Source organism: Bison bison, unplaced genomic scaffold (genome assembly GCF_000754665.1).
Source record: "Bison bison bison isolate TAMUID 2011002044 unplaced genomic scaffold, Bison_UMD1.0 scf7180017864304, whole genome shotgun sequence".
NCBI lineage: Eukaryota > Metazoa > Chordata > Mammalia > Artiodactyla > Bovidae > Bison > Bison bison.
This window is the reverse complement of record NW_011494876.1, coordinates 1310954-1327121: the sequence shown is the minus strand read 5'-3', so window position 1 is coordinate 1327121 and position 16168 is coordinate 1310954. Positions and strand designations below refer to the sequence as shown.

The following is a 16168-nucleotide window of genomic DNA, read 5'->3' as shown; positions in this document are numbered from 1 at the left end:
CAGTCTAAATCAAGAAGAGCTAAGAAAATCTCATCCAGCTCTCTTTATTCTAAGCACTGGTACAGGGGACAGGAAGAGTAGCTCGTTTCCTTTGTAATTCCATCAACAACCCGACAGAGCAGTCAAAAGACTTCCTTTGATCATTAGAGACAATGGGATCACCAGGTTTGCAGAGAACCCTCCTGGTGTCTCCATTACTACAGACACACAACATATTTGCAGACTTGGTTACAACATGCCTATCACTTTTTTACTTCACCTTGTCTTTGATCTAGGCTTGGTCAACAAGAAAGTCCCAAACACTTCTGTTCCTGGCATCCCTCTTTCTTCCCTCCTTTTTCTGAGTTTCTTCCCACCCCCAGACCAATGGGAACATCAAACAGGATGAGTAATAATACAAAAATGAAAGTTTTCAGCGGATCCTTACTCTGACATTCTCCAAAATTCGTGGAATTGATTTCTCTCTCTCTTTCACCCTTGCTCAATCCCGATGCAGGCGAAGGTGACATAGCTGGAATATTAATGTCACAATTTTGCAAAGCTTAATGTATGTGCTTTCTCTTACTTCATTTTAATTTAGTTTTGATTGATAAGGAATGTGCAGTTAAGCTTTCACAGTAAAGGTCAAGGCTGCTGTGGATTTTAAAAGACTATAGTTTGAGTCTTTTCTTTTTCATGGTACTTTTCTCGTCAAAAAGCTAGAATTTACAACAGTACCATTGAGAATTTCATTGAACCAGCATTACCATCTTAAGACTCTTCCTATTTAATTATACTCTAAAGTACCGATTCTCATACGACCTTGTTTGAATCATGTCATGAACCTGAGATTTATCTAAACCACTTATTTCCTTTTGAGAAAAATGTAAGCATGCTTTTGTCATTTAAAATAGTATCAAGTTTCTGATGCGATTAATTCTTTGACTAATACCTGTTCAGATGTATTCTTGGCAGTTCAACCAAAATACTATGTTATTTAGTGACACAAGTCATCACATCTGGCCAAGAGTTGAACAAATACACAAGTAAGAACTGTCACAATAGCTCTTAAAATCTAGAGCTTCCAAGCTTCTTAAACCATGATAAAGGAGCTGTACACCAATTTGAGATCAGTAAGCATGTCTCTCAAGGGACAGGTGTAAGCCGGTTAATATGACAGCTTTGTCATTTTTTCTTTCCCAACTCTCTTGCGAACAGGTAAAGTTTCAAGTGAAAGCTTTAGATTTTCTTTTGTAGTAAACACTAGTGGATACCAGCTGCTCTTCCTGAACATTTACAAATAACTGACTTCATCAATGTCATTTTTTAAAGATATGCACAACTGCCATGTAATCTAGAAAAAATACAAAACAGTCAATGTGACTTTTAAGGGACTTCCATGCTTGTTTTTAACTGAACATTTAAGTTTATCAAAGGGATTTATTAACACATCTGTAATTCAGATTGATTCATCTGGACACTGCTGTTTTGACAGATGGCCATATAAAGAATGTGGTATTCATGGCATTCATACCATGTGAAGGAACTGGATCAGAGACTTGGTTAAGAATCTTCACACCGCCCTTCACAATGAAATGAAATATAAGGAAAATATATTTCCCCCTCAAAAGGGGGATAAATTAAGGGTACAATGAAGGTGCTCCCGTTGACTTTAATTTTCCTGTTTTTCCTGGAGTACTTTGCCTTGCAGGGAGGGGCAGGGAATCACACTTAATGCGGCTACATGTTGCAATTTTTCTTTTTTTCAAAAAAGCAGATTAAAAAGCAGCCTGTGGGAATGGCAGAAACTGATCTGGAATAAAGCAAAATACTGATTAAAAGACAAGACTAATGTAGGTTCATTCAATAGATATTGTGAAGAAAAAAAAAATCTGTGATAGATACTGAATAACATGGAGAGAGAAATCTTATCATTATCCTCATTTAGTTGTAAGGAAGAAATCCATGTGAATTTTAACATCAATTAGGTTCTACGATCACTCAATTATGGAGCCTCTAATCACCAAAAAAAAAAAAAAAAATTTGCTTCTCATTTGTGCTGCTAGATCCTATTCCTTAGATGTCCTAGAAAGTCAAGGCCTAAAGAGGCACCATTCCAAATGTTTAGGTCTGCTTCTCATTCTAGGTTTAGAGCAGCTGGCTATGGCAGAATTAGTTGTTTTTTTTTTTCCTGGTGAAAACTTTTAAAAAAGTAAATACCAAAGTCTTGATATAATAGAAATACCGCTTGATATAACAGAAATACCATTTCCATCAAGGTAAAAATGGCATCTGAGCTAGAGCCTTGTGTTCCTCGGGTGTGTTAGAATTGTCTGTCAATCCATGTAGCCCTCACCAGCACTTCAGAACACAATTTGTTTTACTGCAAAAAGATTCATACATGGGAAACTCAGTCATAAATGTGTACTAACTGAGAAGAGCAGGGACATGGTCAATAAAGTGGTATCTTCACATCAGCTGAAGTTGGGTCATTGATTGGAGGAGCCGTGTGCTTGGAAATGTGAAGGGAATGTGAACATACTCTTTGAAAAACTTTTCTTCAATGAAATCATTACAATCAATGAGAAGTCCCAGTGAGAACAGACGCCAGGTTCATGCTTAGCAATACTGCTTACAAGGGATGCTCCAAATGGAACTTCATTTCTTCTGGCCTGAAGTCAGGCATACTCCAGGGGTCTTTCTAGTCCAGAGACTAAATAAATCCTTCTCAAATTATCGGGCTTTTGCCAGCATAGTGAAACCTTAGCCAAAAGACTGTACTTAATTCCACATACTACTGTAGTGAGAAGGTAATGATGCCTCTCCCTTGGAGAGGAAAAGGAGACAGACAAACCTCTGGGTAACTTCTAACACTTGACCATCACCAAGACTGCAGACAGGCCTTATGTCCCCTAAGTGCTGACTTTCACCCAGCAGTGTGGCCTGCTTTCAGACAGGTTGCTGGGCTCACTCTCCTGTCCGGTTTGGGTCACAGAGGAGCTGCTTCAGCCAGCCAGGGACTGCCTCCTGGCCAAGTCCAAGTGGGTGGGCAGCAGGCTGTAGCACTTCCCACAGCCCCCATCACCTCTGCGTCTCGCCTCTCCAGAGGGCTGTACGGAGAGAACCCCAGCTGTGACTCCAAAGGACACTTACACTGAGGGGAGTGGGGGCCACGAGGATGGACAGAGTGATTCCTTTCTCTATTCCAATTTTAATCAGACCCTTTAGCAGACCCTCATTAAACATGCTCTCCTATCCCACGACAATCTAAAGTGCATGTACTTTATAGTTACTTTGTCCTGACCACACGTACGAAAAAACGTCAGTAAAATCAACAGCTAAAAAAAAAAGGAGAAGGGGTGTCTATTTGCACGCCCTAAGATTAAAGCATTTTTAGGAACATGGATTTAGTAAGATAAATGAATATTATTTGTGGTGAACAGTCTTTGAAATCATCTCATAATAAAAAGCAAAAAAAAAAAAAAAAGTCCAGGGACTATTCAGTTTATCAGAGCCAATAAGACAACAGTAGTTCATATTTATCAAAAAGGTGAAGCTGAAGGAATACACAAAACTACAGCATGAACAATTAAAGCACAAATACCCACTGCTTGTTTTTTTCCTTTTTGAAAGGAATGTTTAGAAAGATTAATAACAGTTTAAAACATTATAAGTATTCTTGAAAACCAAGAGACCACTAAAAAAGCACTGAATTTCTTCTTATTACTCTTGTAATCCACACCAATCGTATTTATGTTCTATTGTATATGAGAGCCCTTTCACTAGACAGGAGCTCGAAGGAGGCCACCATCTCCACGCAGGGAAGCATTAATGAGGCAGTAGTTCTTATCTGCCACTTCTTCTAACAGAAAGGAAAAATAAAGCCATTTTTCCCCCAGGCCCTTCATCTGATGACCATCCATGACTACCCCACCCCGCCCAAACAGATGACAGAACAGAGCCTCCATGAATGTCCAGCAGATTCTATCACTGCTCTGAGATGCTGTCACCTTTCACCCGGATTCACCTCTCTCCTGTTCACACACTGACAATCTATTCTCAACAACCCTCAAGACAGAGTTGGAGCACCAAGATGGGGTCCAGGCAAGACAGGAGCCAGGGTGCTACTTACGTCGATTTTCATACATGCTCCTGGACTGGGCCCAGATTTTAAAAGGATCTGGTTTTTTCTGCCCAGAATTGTCGGTCTGATCTGGAGCCGGGGCCTCGGCGGGTGGGAGCTCAGGCAGCACCTGTGTGCTGTGGCTGGGGGAGGCAGTGTGCAGGCTTCGGTGGCTGGCGACACTATGCTGGGAACTATTCTGGCTGTCTTTTCTTTCCAGTGGTTGCTGAAAGGAAGCAAGTGAGAGGGGCAAGAAGAGAAGATTATTATTGGTTCCCTGAGTGGGTGTTTTCCATCAGCTCACTTTTTGTTCATCACTTCTGTGCACACATACATAAATTTATCAACAACATTTTGGCTTCCACCTTCGTCGGGCTCATGCTGAATGCAGATAAATCTCCAGGTGATTGACAGACAGATAGAGGGGTGGGCCAGATAGAAGGACATCATCACAAAACATACTGCTTTCAGGGCTGGAGCAGAAAACAAATCCAATTTTCATCACAGGTTCTCAGCTAAGACACCAGGCTTGTTTATTATGAGATGTATCTGTTTTAACATCTTCTTTTTTTCTAATTACAAAGAATTTTATTCAGGAGTTAAATCCTTCCATCTTAATACTTGCATAAACATTGTCATTTTAAAATCAAATATCTAACAGAAAATATCATGCATGGTTTAAACAGAAGGCTAAAATATCCAAGAAAGTAAATCAGGGTTAACAAGGTTCCTTCAGATCCTGCATTTTCCATCTTTCAATAATAAAATACCCAACCTCTAGTTAAGGGTTTACTATCAGTCTTTCTAGTCTGTAAGAAATAAGGATCAGATCTTTAAAAAAAACAACCCATGCCTAGCATTATGTGTGCGCTTGTACTAACAACTATATAAGTAACTACTATCTGAAGAGCTCTCATAATTCTTAGTGAATCAGTTTTGCAGGCATCACATTTCACCTCTGATCTCCTGATAACTACTGTTGGTTGAAAACCAAGATCCAACTTTATATATGGGTTGACCTCCAGGGCTAAGCCTTCTTAGATGTGCACTGACTTGTTCAAACTCCAAGCAGTAGTCAAAGGCACAGAGTTTCACTAGAATTTCAGTTAGAATAAGCAAATTCCTGTTCCTTAAAATATGCTCAGCAAAAGACCCTTCCCATTTTATGAGATGCTCTTTGTAGAAAGGACCACTGAAGGGAGAGCAAAATCTAGTGGGAGGAAAAATACTGGATGGGAAATAAAATAATTTCTGCTCTTATTTTCTCCAACGAAAGATGTGGTAAGCCCAGGTGTGTGTTCTCCTCATTCAAAAGAAAAATCCTGGAGTCCTGTCTCTTACAGCACACTATCCCTACAGTTATAGTAAAAGGGCACCTCCAGCTTGTGTTATAGATTCTGTGTAGCCTATCAAGTAGCTTATAAGATCTCTGACCTAGACATTTCAGTTCCCTAATGTTCTTTATAGTATCAAACTCTTGCCCTTGGCCTCACAATCAGTCCTATCACATCATTCTTCCTAGCTCTCTCCCCAGGTAGCCTCCAACTTTTATTCCCATCTCAACGGAAATTTCCAAGGTCCCTCTCATTTACTTCTTAGATCCCTCTACTCCTTCCCTTTCCAGTCCTTGCTTTGAAATAAACATCAAAGTAAGGTCAAGGAGGACAAAATCTTAATTTTCCCTTGACTGTTCCAGATTACAGATCTGAATATAGGTTTTAGCAAGGATTCAAAGTTGAGGAAAATGGGGCATGCGTTTCATGAAGGTAAAATACATGCTTTAAAATTATACTCGGTGTGGCCTGTGGGAGAAACTTGAGGAACGTATTCTAAACTAGCAAAGAAGTCTTGGTAACCAATGGTATGAGAGGCTTAACGCACTCAGACGCAAGGGAAAAGCCGATGGAGAGGTCAGGAAAACACACCGGCAAGGACAACCATCACCATTACCCCACGTCACCACGTTCCCTTTTGAGGACCAGGGGCTCAGTTCAGACCTGGATGGATCAGCATTCCAAGACTTGGGACAGAACCTGGTTCTGCCAACTTCCAACAATGCCCCCCACCAAGGTGAATTCAGCTCTCAGGGCCAGGTATCCCCTTTCTATTTCCTAAGAAGGTCAATACTGCCTCTTGCTTCCCCTAGAGACATGCTGAAGATGTTCAGAGTCAGAAAAATGTTAATGACGGATACACTCCTATCCCCTTATACACATATATGGGAATTTGTTTTTCTCTTCACTGCAGTCTTTACAAGGGTCTCCGTTATAAACAAATATGTGCAGTGTCAGCCCATTTTGGGTGTGTGAACATCCCAGCACAAACAGAAAATATATTGGGTTAGGGGGGAATCTTCCCCCTCTTGTATTTTCCTGTACTGCCTACTTCTTACTTGCATAATGCACAGAGAATGTTTTTATAATCCAGACCAAATGTAAACCTGTTTTCATTTAGAAATGAACCTTAGTAAGGAGAATTAATGGGGCTGTAACTTTCTACTTTTTACAATTTGGAAGCGTTTTGTTTCCGCCCGCCTAGAAAGGAGTGGGGGAGGGGGCTTCCCTGGTGGCTCAAATGGTAAAGATCTGCCTGTAATTCAGGAGATGGGGTTTGATCCCTACGTTGGGAAGATCCCTTGGAGAAGGGCATGGCAACCCACTCCAGTATTCTTGCCTGGAGAATCCCCGTGGTCAGAGGAACCTGGTGGACTATAATCCATAGTGTTGCAAAGAACTGGACACAACTAAGTGACTACCACGTGGACGGGGAGGAAAATGATATTTTAAAAGTGAAAGCAACATGAATATTACCATATGTGAAAAAGACGACCAGTCCAAGTTCCATGCATGAAACAGGGCACTCAAAGCCAGTGCACGGGAACAGCCCTGAGGGATGGGATGGGGAGCGAGGCAGGAGGGGCGTTCAGAATGGGGGGCACATGTACACCCATGGCTGATTCATGTCAATGTATGGCAAAAACCACTACAATACCGTAAAGTAGTGTCCAATTAAAATAATTTAAAATTATTTAAAATAAACTTAATTTTTTAAAATTTTAAAAAATAAAATAAATAGCTGAATTAATAAATAAGTGAAAAACTTAAAATAAATAAATAAAAGTGAAAGCAAACAATTCAATAGATGAAGAACCTCTGGGTTTACCATGAGAGTTGCATCCTTCTCTTCAAATGCCCTCCCTTTCCCAGCTTTTCAAACGAGTAGCAAATGACAGATGTGGGTTCCGACCATTATCACTAAGTTCAGTTTACGGTTAAAGTCGGACTCAGACTCTGGAAGCTCTCACATCCTTTGTACAGAGGCTCCTCTTCACGAAGCCTCTGGGACCCTGTGAGGGCCACTACAGGATTACCTGAGGGAAACCTCACACCCTTCTTCCGGCAGCCCTGTCCCACTGAAAGAGTTTGGACATTTCTCCAACAGAGAACACATGTGCTCTCACACACATGCTCACAAAGGCATGCACAGAGATTCTGTCCGTCACCTCAGGGGTTTCCAAGACCCTCTGATGGCTATCCCAGTGTAACAGATCTGACATGGAGGACCTGGAAATCTTGTGTTTAACTAAAGAGACAGCCTCACCATAACCAAAGAGTGTAAATGAAGTTTACTGGAAATGGCTTAGGCCATTTAAAAATTTTTATCACCTTTTCTCAACTTTCCCATAAAGGACACATTTAGGTCCAATTTATCACAAAATGACAGATATGATCCAGACTGAGTTTGCAAAACTGCCTCTCCATCAAACTGCACCTCTGCATCCCCTTTGAATCCCATCTAAACTTTGTTCCTAAATGTGGAAAATCAAAGCAAAGCAGCATCCTGAGAATATGCTCTAAAAACTATGCCACCACTAACCTATCACTAATTGGAATAATTCTAACCTACCCTCAGGGGCTAAACATATGAGCATCTGGAAGCTTTTTGGACTTTTCCCTGATAAGACTTAACCTTGCTTTATGTTTCTTCTCAAGTTCAATTATAAAAATGACTTAATTGGAAGATGCATTCTGTATTTAATATCTTGGCACCTAAACTTTCTGAAGCTATGTTCGGTGGGTGTAGAGAAGTTCAAAATACACCTTTTTATTTTCTGAGAACATGTTAATTAGCTGTGACATTGTCTTTTATTTGGTTAAGGTCCAGAACTGTCCAGGAGAAAACCAATGTTTATATAGCTCTCAAATTAAAGTCATCTTGTATGCCTTTCAACAGTCTGCATTACCTCCCAGAAGACTTGGGGCATAAGAACAGATTTACTTCTGAACTTGTTATAACACAGGATCTGACTTGCATCAGAAAAATGCAAAGATAGTATGACTATCTTTCACCTCATTTTTCTAGGTGAGAAACTGGCCCCCAAATAAGCATTAATAGTTAAAGATATACTTTCAAGGGCTTCCCAGGTAGCATCAGTGGTAAAGAACCTGCCTGTCATTGCAGAAAACATAAGAGACATGGGTTGGATTCCCTGGGTCTGGAAGATCCCCTGTAGAAGGGCATGGCAATCCTCCCCATTATTCTTGCCAGGAGAATCCCATGGACAGAAGAGTCTGGTGGGCTACAGTCCACGTGGTTGCAAAGAATTGGACACGATTGAAGCTACTTGGCACCCACACACGCATACATGCTGAAGTAGTTCTGTGCATGCTAAGAACATGGATGGTGCAAACACCCAGAACATCAATGACAGAACACCCAGAACAGCCCCTCTTGAGTAAATACCTGCCATACATTTATTCCCTCATCCAATAAATATATACTGATGGCCTGCTGTGAGCCAGATTCTGAAAGATATAATGTATAAGTAAGAAAGAGATACTATCTGAGAAGTTATTGGGGGAGGTACGTGTGTGTGCGTGTGTACATGTGCATGTAGATGGACAGTAATCAAATAATCAACACAGACCGATGACAACATACTGCAACATCCTTTAGGAAAACAGTAAGGGGTGGCTTCTGGAAGAATATTCCATTGCTAAAAGCAGCATGTGCTAAGTCTGCAAAGCAAAACGGAGCCTAAACTGTTAGAAGAACTGAGAGACGGCTATGGAGGCACACTGGGGTTGGGGGGCAGGCGGGGTGCAGAGGTGGCCTGAGATGAACTTGGAGACCAAATAATGCAAGGGCCTTGTGGGCTACTCTAAGGAGTCTGGGTTCACTCTCAGTTCTGGGGAGGAAGACTCCATTAACAAATTAAAGCAGGGATGTGCCAAGAGCCAACTTATTTCCAGAAAGTTTGGTCTGGCTTCTACCTGGAGAATATGTGGGCGGGGATGGGAGTAAAAGCATAACACCAGTCAAGAGGCTACTGTACAGAACAGGTGAAGGACCGAGGGTGGTTTACCCCAGGGGAAAAGCAGCGACAAAGGGGAGGGACAAGTAAAGTCAAAAGACGTTTTGGTGCCAGATTGACAGGCATTGCTGAAAGCTTGAAAGGAGGAGACGAGGAGGAGGAGCAGAGGGGAGGAGGAATGGTTAGGTAGAGGAAAAGGAGCTCCTAGAGACATGGATATCTACCTTTAGGTCTCCAGCTTAAATAAACGATTGGAAAGGAGTACCACATATTGAGCTGAATATCTCCAACACAAGCTGTTATCACTACGTGGACATTTTTGGAGCAAGACTTTTTATTTCTGAGTATCACATCAGGGCCAACTAGGAAGAAAGAAACGGGTTCAATTTTGAAAACTCCTTGGAAGTCCTTGGCCACACACTAGCCTTGAACTTGTGTCATAAGACCTTTGAAAATAACACTGATCCAACCCCCCCTAAAACAAATGATTTCCTTATTACTGACAGGCCAGGGAAATTGGAAAGATGCAATGGATTTTACAAATGGGAATGGGGGAAAAAGTCAGCTCATTAGTATTTCACAGAATGATTTCAAAGTCGAGGTACTTATAAAGTGAGCTGAAAATATTTGCTCAGAAGAGCAAACTAATACAGACAGCACTTAGGTGCTTAAATGATGAAAAGAATTCATGTGGCTTAAAAATGACAAATTGATCCATTTTTAAAGCAAAATTATTTACAGTTCATGTATCTGCCAAGACTGAAGGCCACTGCAGTGATTTACATGGACAACAGGAAAAACTCCAAGTGCTGATGAGGTATTAGGCCAATGTCATTAAAGGTTGCTCCAAAATCAGTCTCAAATACAAGCCAAAGCAGAGGACGGTCCTTTTTTCTCTTTCTTTTATCATTTATGGGTCTAAGTCAAATGATTTTTTTCCAAAAAGCAAGAAAGAGGAAGGAGTTAATGGAGAAGAGAAGGGAAGTATTGATTAATATGAAAATGAATTACGCATGTTTTAATGGAGTTGAATACAACAGCAAAGTCTATTTTGTAGGGCTCCAAAGGGCTGAGGGTCTGAGCTGCTGTGAGCAATGAGAGGCAAGAAGACTTACGTAAGCAACCCTAGGCCTTCTACCATCTACTTCTCCCACTGCTTTTCCTTGCAGCTTGGACTTAGGTGGGCTGTACCACTGTCCTGGTTCTGGGTCAGGTGGCATTCGGGGCACTAAGGCAACGGAGAATGTGAGAAAGAGGTGGCATTCAGGCGGATTCAGGCTGGGTTACTTAACTGTGTACACTGCCTAACATCTCTCTCTTGTATTTTTTAATGACTAGCTGTCAACTATGTCTTTGGCAGTCCTTCCAGGAGTAAGGGACAGAGAACAATGGAACAGAAACCTGTTGTTGTTGCTACTTTCATCCATTGTGTTCACTTTGCCCATCATTTGGCGTCCTTTAGGAAAACTTTGGAGAAGGCAATGGCACCCCACTCCAGTACTCTTGCCTGGAAAATCCCATGGACAGAGGAGCCTGGCAGGCTGCAGTCCATGGGGTTGTGAAGAGTTGGATACAACTGCACGACTTCACTTTCACTTTTCACTTTCATGCACTGGAGAAGGAAATGGCAACCCACTCCAGTGTTCTTGCCTGGAGAATCCCAGGGACAGGGGAGCCTGGTGGGCTGCCGTCTATGGGGTCGCACAGAGTCAGACACGACTGAAGCAACTTAGCAACAGCAGTAGCAGGAAAAGTTTGTGCGAGAACTTTTTTTCAAAACTAGAAACATACTGTCTCTTTAGTGAACACATTATGCTTTTTTTTTTTAATTTGAAAATAAAAGATAAGTAAATAATGTGGTTACCTACATTGCATAGGCTGCTGGGGAACTCAGAAGAGTTTCATAGCCCCATCACAGCATCTAACTCAATTTTTTAAATGGCTTTTTATGGCTTTGGATGACTACTTCACTAAGGTTATCATCATTAAGCGCTCAATGACTTTTATTACGTGTATACTTGTTCAATGTTGTATTTCTGCTTGGCTACCTTTTAAAAATACATGCTCATCAGACTTTAGGCCTCATGAAGACGGTGAGTATAGATTTGTCTTTTTCTCTCTCTCCAGTTGTATGAGGGCTTGAATGTTTTCTGTTTTAGTTCCTGGGTCTGGGTCTGGCTCATAGGAGATACCCAATAAATACCCATTGATGGAACAAATGCATAAAAGTTTTTACTGATCTGTGACAGGGCATTCTTTTTTTGAAAGGAGCAATCAATAAATCATTTGTAGGCTCCAAGAAGGCACCATCTTATTTATTACATCATTTCCAGTGGCTCACACCAAACCTGACGCTTAGTAGTTTTTCAACACCAGCTTGCTGAATGGATGGATGAAAGGATGAGTAGATAAAAGAGAAATGTATGGCTAGATGGGCAGATGAAAGAAGAGAGAAAAGAAAGCAACGGTTGGGAAATGAACTATCGAACAAACCTAGGTGAACACTGACTTCAAATTCAGGGTTTAGTGTGATACTGAGAGTTTTCAATTCTCACACACAAAATCCTTGTGTGCGATTTTGACAGAGTCTCTGTTAAACAAGTTTCCAGTCAAGATGATTAAATTGGGCCACCAAATGTTTCCCAGTGAGGACTAAAACCTGACAGCAAATATGTCTTATTTTTGTCTCTGCCATTTGGCAGAAAAATCCCTGATGCTATATGGATGTCCAGGTATTAAATTAGAAAGATTTTATTAAGACACCACCATTGTCCCCCATGAGTATATAAACCATAAATTTAACACTTACACTAAACCTAGTAGGTGAAATTGCTGATTGAGAGTAAGTTACAGAGACTATCCAGGAGGGGAAATGAGATAAACAAGAGAAGTCCTTCCGTTCTAAAAAAACCCCAACTACTTAATTATTGAAATTTTAGGGGAAAAAAGATATGAGGGCAAAGGAAGCTGTCAGTCACATGAGCAAGTCAACAATATCAGGAGCCTCTATGAATAAAGAACAGACACCATCCTCAGTTCAGACAGTGTATCTCAGAACTAACAGTAACTCTCAGCGTATCATAACCCAGGCACAGACAGTGTACATTTCATTCTGCAGCCTGTCTGTCTGTCACTATGGGAATGGCGTTCTGGAACCAGGACATTCAACTTCCCCACGGATTTCCTCCCATCCTACCCAAAAAAATCTCATCGTCATCCGTCTCTCTGGCAGGACTTCATCAAAATTCATACTGGGAAAGGGGAACAGCTTTCAACCCACCTGTACAGAACTCCTACTGATCACAGATGTTAGCAAGGCTCTAACTGGCAACAGCAGACCTTGGCTGATAGCCCCCCCAGTTTTGTGCAGCAGCTGCCAGAGGGTGCCAGCAATGCTGTGAAAACCACCATCCCTGTCCTGGCAGAGAAACCAGGGAAGGACAAGCCCCAAGCTGGGGGCTGGCTCTTTTCTAACCCAGCAACACACCAGTCTCTTAGCTTGTGGTAATTAAGAGCCAGCAGACTGTGGGCAAAGCAGTTAAGAGAGGCTTTTTCCCTAGGAATGTAGCCTGAGTAATTGGTTTGCTGCTTGCTAATGACACGGCTTCCATAAAAATAAACGGTCATGGGGAATTCTTAACTGACTTGGTGAATGCGGGCCCCTATACCTGTTTGATATCCTTTAAGTTCAGCAGGAAATTCCACAATGTGTTGGGGGAAAAAAAGATGCAAATGAATCTACAAAGATCCTTTTGCACAGCAAGTTTAAATGGAATGCAAAACAACACAGAACACCTTGCTACTGATGTCATCCTGCCTGTGCCAAACTGCTCTCTCCCCCAGTACGCTCCATGTCAAGACTCCATTTCATGTGGAGTGCATAAAGTAAGTCCATGCATCACGCAGCATGCCAGGGGGCGGGGGAGAAAAAAGGATGACTCCTGATAACTCAAGCTCATGTGACACCTCTCTCAGGTGTGCTTCTATTTTTTTCTGAAGGCTGAAAAGGTTTCTGGACTATGACCCAGGGATGGGGAGACACATATGCATGCACATACACGCACACACGTGTGCACATGCACACACACACACAGAGGCTTTGGAATCTCCATAGTTCCAACACGGACACCGACCAGCCCTTCTCAGCTTGGACATTAACACAAAATGACAAGGGAGGCAGACAAAGTCACATGTTCCCATCACCATAGCATCATGCCACTGGAATCACATCAATTATTGCAGGTTTTTCTCTTTGGAGAACTTAGGAGCAGGGCTTATGAATGCAGGAAGCCCCCCTCTCATCTCATGAATAAACTTCTGCCTCTCGCTGCCAGTCTTGGAGACAGGTGGAAAAATTCAGCTGCAGCACATAAGCTGCAAAGTTTTTAAGGGTTCTCCGCTCCCGGATGGCAGAAGGTTGTCAATTTTCCCTCCCCCGCCCCCTAATATTCTAAGCCACAAGGAAGCACACCCCTCTCTCTGTATCTTGGTGTTAAAGATTTGGGAAAAGTTCTTTCACCTGGATCAATTGCACAGGCACCGGAGTTCCAGATTTTGAGTTTTTAAGTAGCATTTTAATTTGTTGTCAGTGCCCTGGGAGTAGAAGCTCACCACCACCAAGCAAAACACTAGAGCCTCTAAGCTATTAGCTAACATGTCAACTAGGTAATGCATCTTCAGGGAAACCAGATTAGAAAGGACAGCATAACATTGATTTTTTTTTTTTTTTAAAGAATCCTATACCTGCAGCATAATGCCGCTAAAGCCGGAAAAACAACAAAGGACATTTCCACAGAGGGGAAAATGTCTTATTCTCAGTTCTGGGGCATTTTCCATGTGAGCATGGGCATATACACAGGACAGAGTTATTCCTCCGTAAACCTACAGGCTTTACAATTTTTAAATAATTTATCATCCAGTGCATAAGAAAGCTTAGGGAGGGAATCCACCCATGTGAATGGCTGGAAACACCAGTTGAGAGCAATGCTATTCAGGAAGCAGGTGGAGGGTTTTTTTTCCCTCCTCCCAAAAGAAACAATAGCATTTATATCAAGTTAAAACATCTAAGAGACTCATGCATTGGAATGAGAGTTGTGAAGCATTTATACAGAGAAGATTACAAACGTGCATTCTTTATCCAGGCTTCTGCACCCTGCCTACAAATCACTGGACAGTTAAAGACAAACCCAGATAATACCTTCTATACCAAATGGAGCTCCAGAACTTAATAAAATGAGCCTTGGTTCTTGTCTCCTCCACCCACTCTAAAACACATTTAGTGAAGTCCAGCCAGATAGCATCTGCTCCCACCACCAGCCTCCCACCCTCCACCCCCCAAAAAACCAGTATCAAGTAACTGACAAGTCCTTACCGACTTTGGGCTCTTCTTGGGAACTGGCAGTCCTGGAAAAAATGCAACAAGGAGGGAAGGGGTTGGGGGGAGGGGGGGAGAAATCATTAGCATATAAATGTTACCTTTTCCTTAAAGAACAATCCCCAGGTGTTTCATGGCAACCTAGCCATCTGCAGAGTTATGTCAGATTTCTCCCCAGCATCGGAGTTACCAGGCTGTTCATATCGAATCAAAGCAGAGGGAGGAGGAGAGCGAGAGGCAGGAGATCTATCTGCATTAGCTATGCTGACTTGTACTGCAGCAGCCTGGAGGCTGGGAAAAGAAATTCACAGACCTCAGCGGCCTGGGAAATTGAACACTTGGACAGAATCTCAAATGCTCTTCTGGATTAAGAGAGACTTAACTTACAATTAAGTCCAAGATATTCCCTTTCCACACGATCCACTTGTCAGTTGATGAGGACCAATCAGGACAGAGGAAGGGGGTGTATATTTAGTTTCAGAGGAGTCCATGGTTAAAATTAAAAAAGAAATTTTTTTCTCAGTCTTCTTTTCCCCCCTGCCTTTTAGGAGAGGAAATGCCTTCTTTATTTGGATGAGCTGAATACCAAAACAAAGACAGATCCTCTTTTGCCAGCACATACAGATCACAAACCTAAGCCAGTCTAGGAACCCCTCTGGATCATGGCACACCTCTCCACACGTCACTCGTGCAAGTACACTCCTATTCAGTTTCCCAGGACCAGCCCCTCGAAAGCAGATGGTTAGGAAGTAAAAAGAGAAATTTCATGGTGCTGAGAGAAAAAGATAATAATGTAGAAAGAGAAAGGCAGAGGAGAAAAGGTGCTCACAGATCCTAGCAGGCTCTTCCAAACCCCCCCCACTGTCTTTACTGGGAGAGGGAGAGCTGAAAGGGACCGTTGCTCTCACTTCTGGGAAACTCAGCAGCCATTAGGGGCAGACTTATGGGAAACCTGTCACCAAGAAGAGTGTGGCCAAGGAGGGCTGGAAAGGAAAAGCACAGCATTTATCGGTGTTTAAAAAGCAATCATTTCTGCAAGCTGTCCTCTCTCTTTTTTTCTTTTTTTAATTTTTGGTTTGAGCCAAGGTTAGATTGCAAAACGCAGATTCCACCTGTGTTAGGCACAATACAGGTCCTGATGTATTGGGATCTGATGACTTTGCACCGGAAATGTCAACCTTTTTTGGAACACGATCTGTAGGTAGTGATGATTTCACCTCTACTTAGAAGTGACTTGTCAAACCACGAGGCGTGCTAAGTCCAATGCAAGTAGGGGGAGGCGGCGGAAGTGGGTGAGTAGGCGGAAGTGCAGAGGAGCACTGCTAATGGGGCCTGCAAGAGGGCGTGGCGGGGCTGCTCGGCCCCCTGGGGAGCGGGG

General features: G+C 42.2%; 1 protein-coding gene across 10 annotated transcripts in view; it reads right to left on the bottom strand.

The window, feature by feature from the left end:
- The window catches only part of MAGI1 (membrane associated guanylate kinase, WW and PDZ domain containing 1), a 647256-nt gene that overhangs the window by 32479 nt on the left and 598609 nt on the right, over positions 1 to 16168 (bottom strand). For 8 of the 10 annotated variants that reach the window (XM_010851514.1, XM_010851515.1, XM_010851520.1 and 5 more), the window contains 3 exons: positions 14788 to 14819; positions 4112 to 4328; positions 428 to 511 (listed from right to left, as the gene is read on the bottom strand). In XM_010851514.1, the coding sequence (XP_010849816.1) occupies positions 428 to 511; positions 4112 to 4328; positions 14788 to 14819 (333 nt within the window). The remainder of the gene's footprint in view (positions 1 to 427; positions 512 to 4111; positions 4329 to 14787; positions 14820 to 16168) is intronic. The other 2 variants (XM_010851519.1, XM_010851522.1) reach the window with 1 other exon arrangement.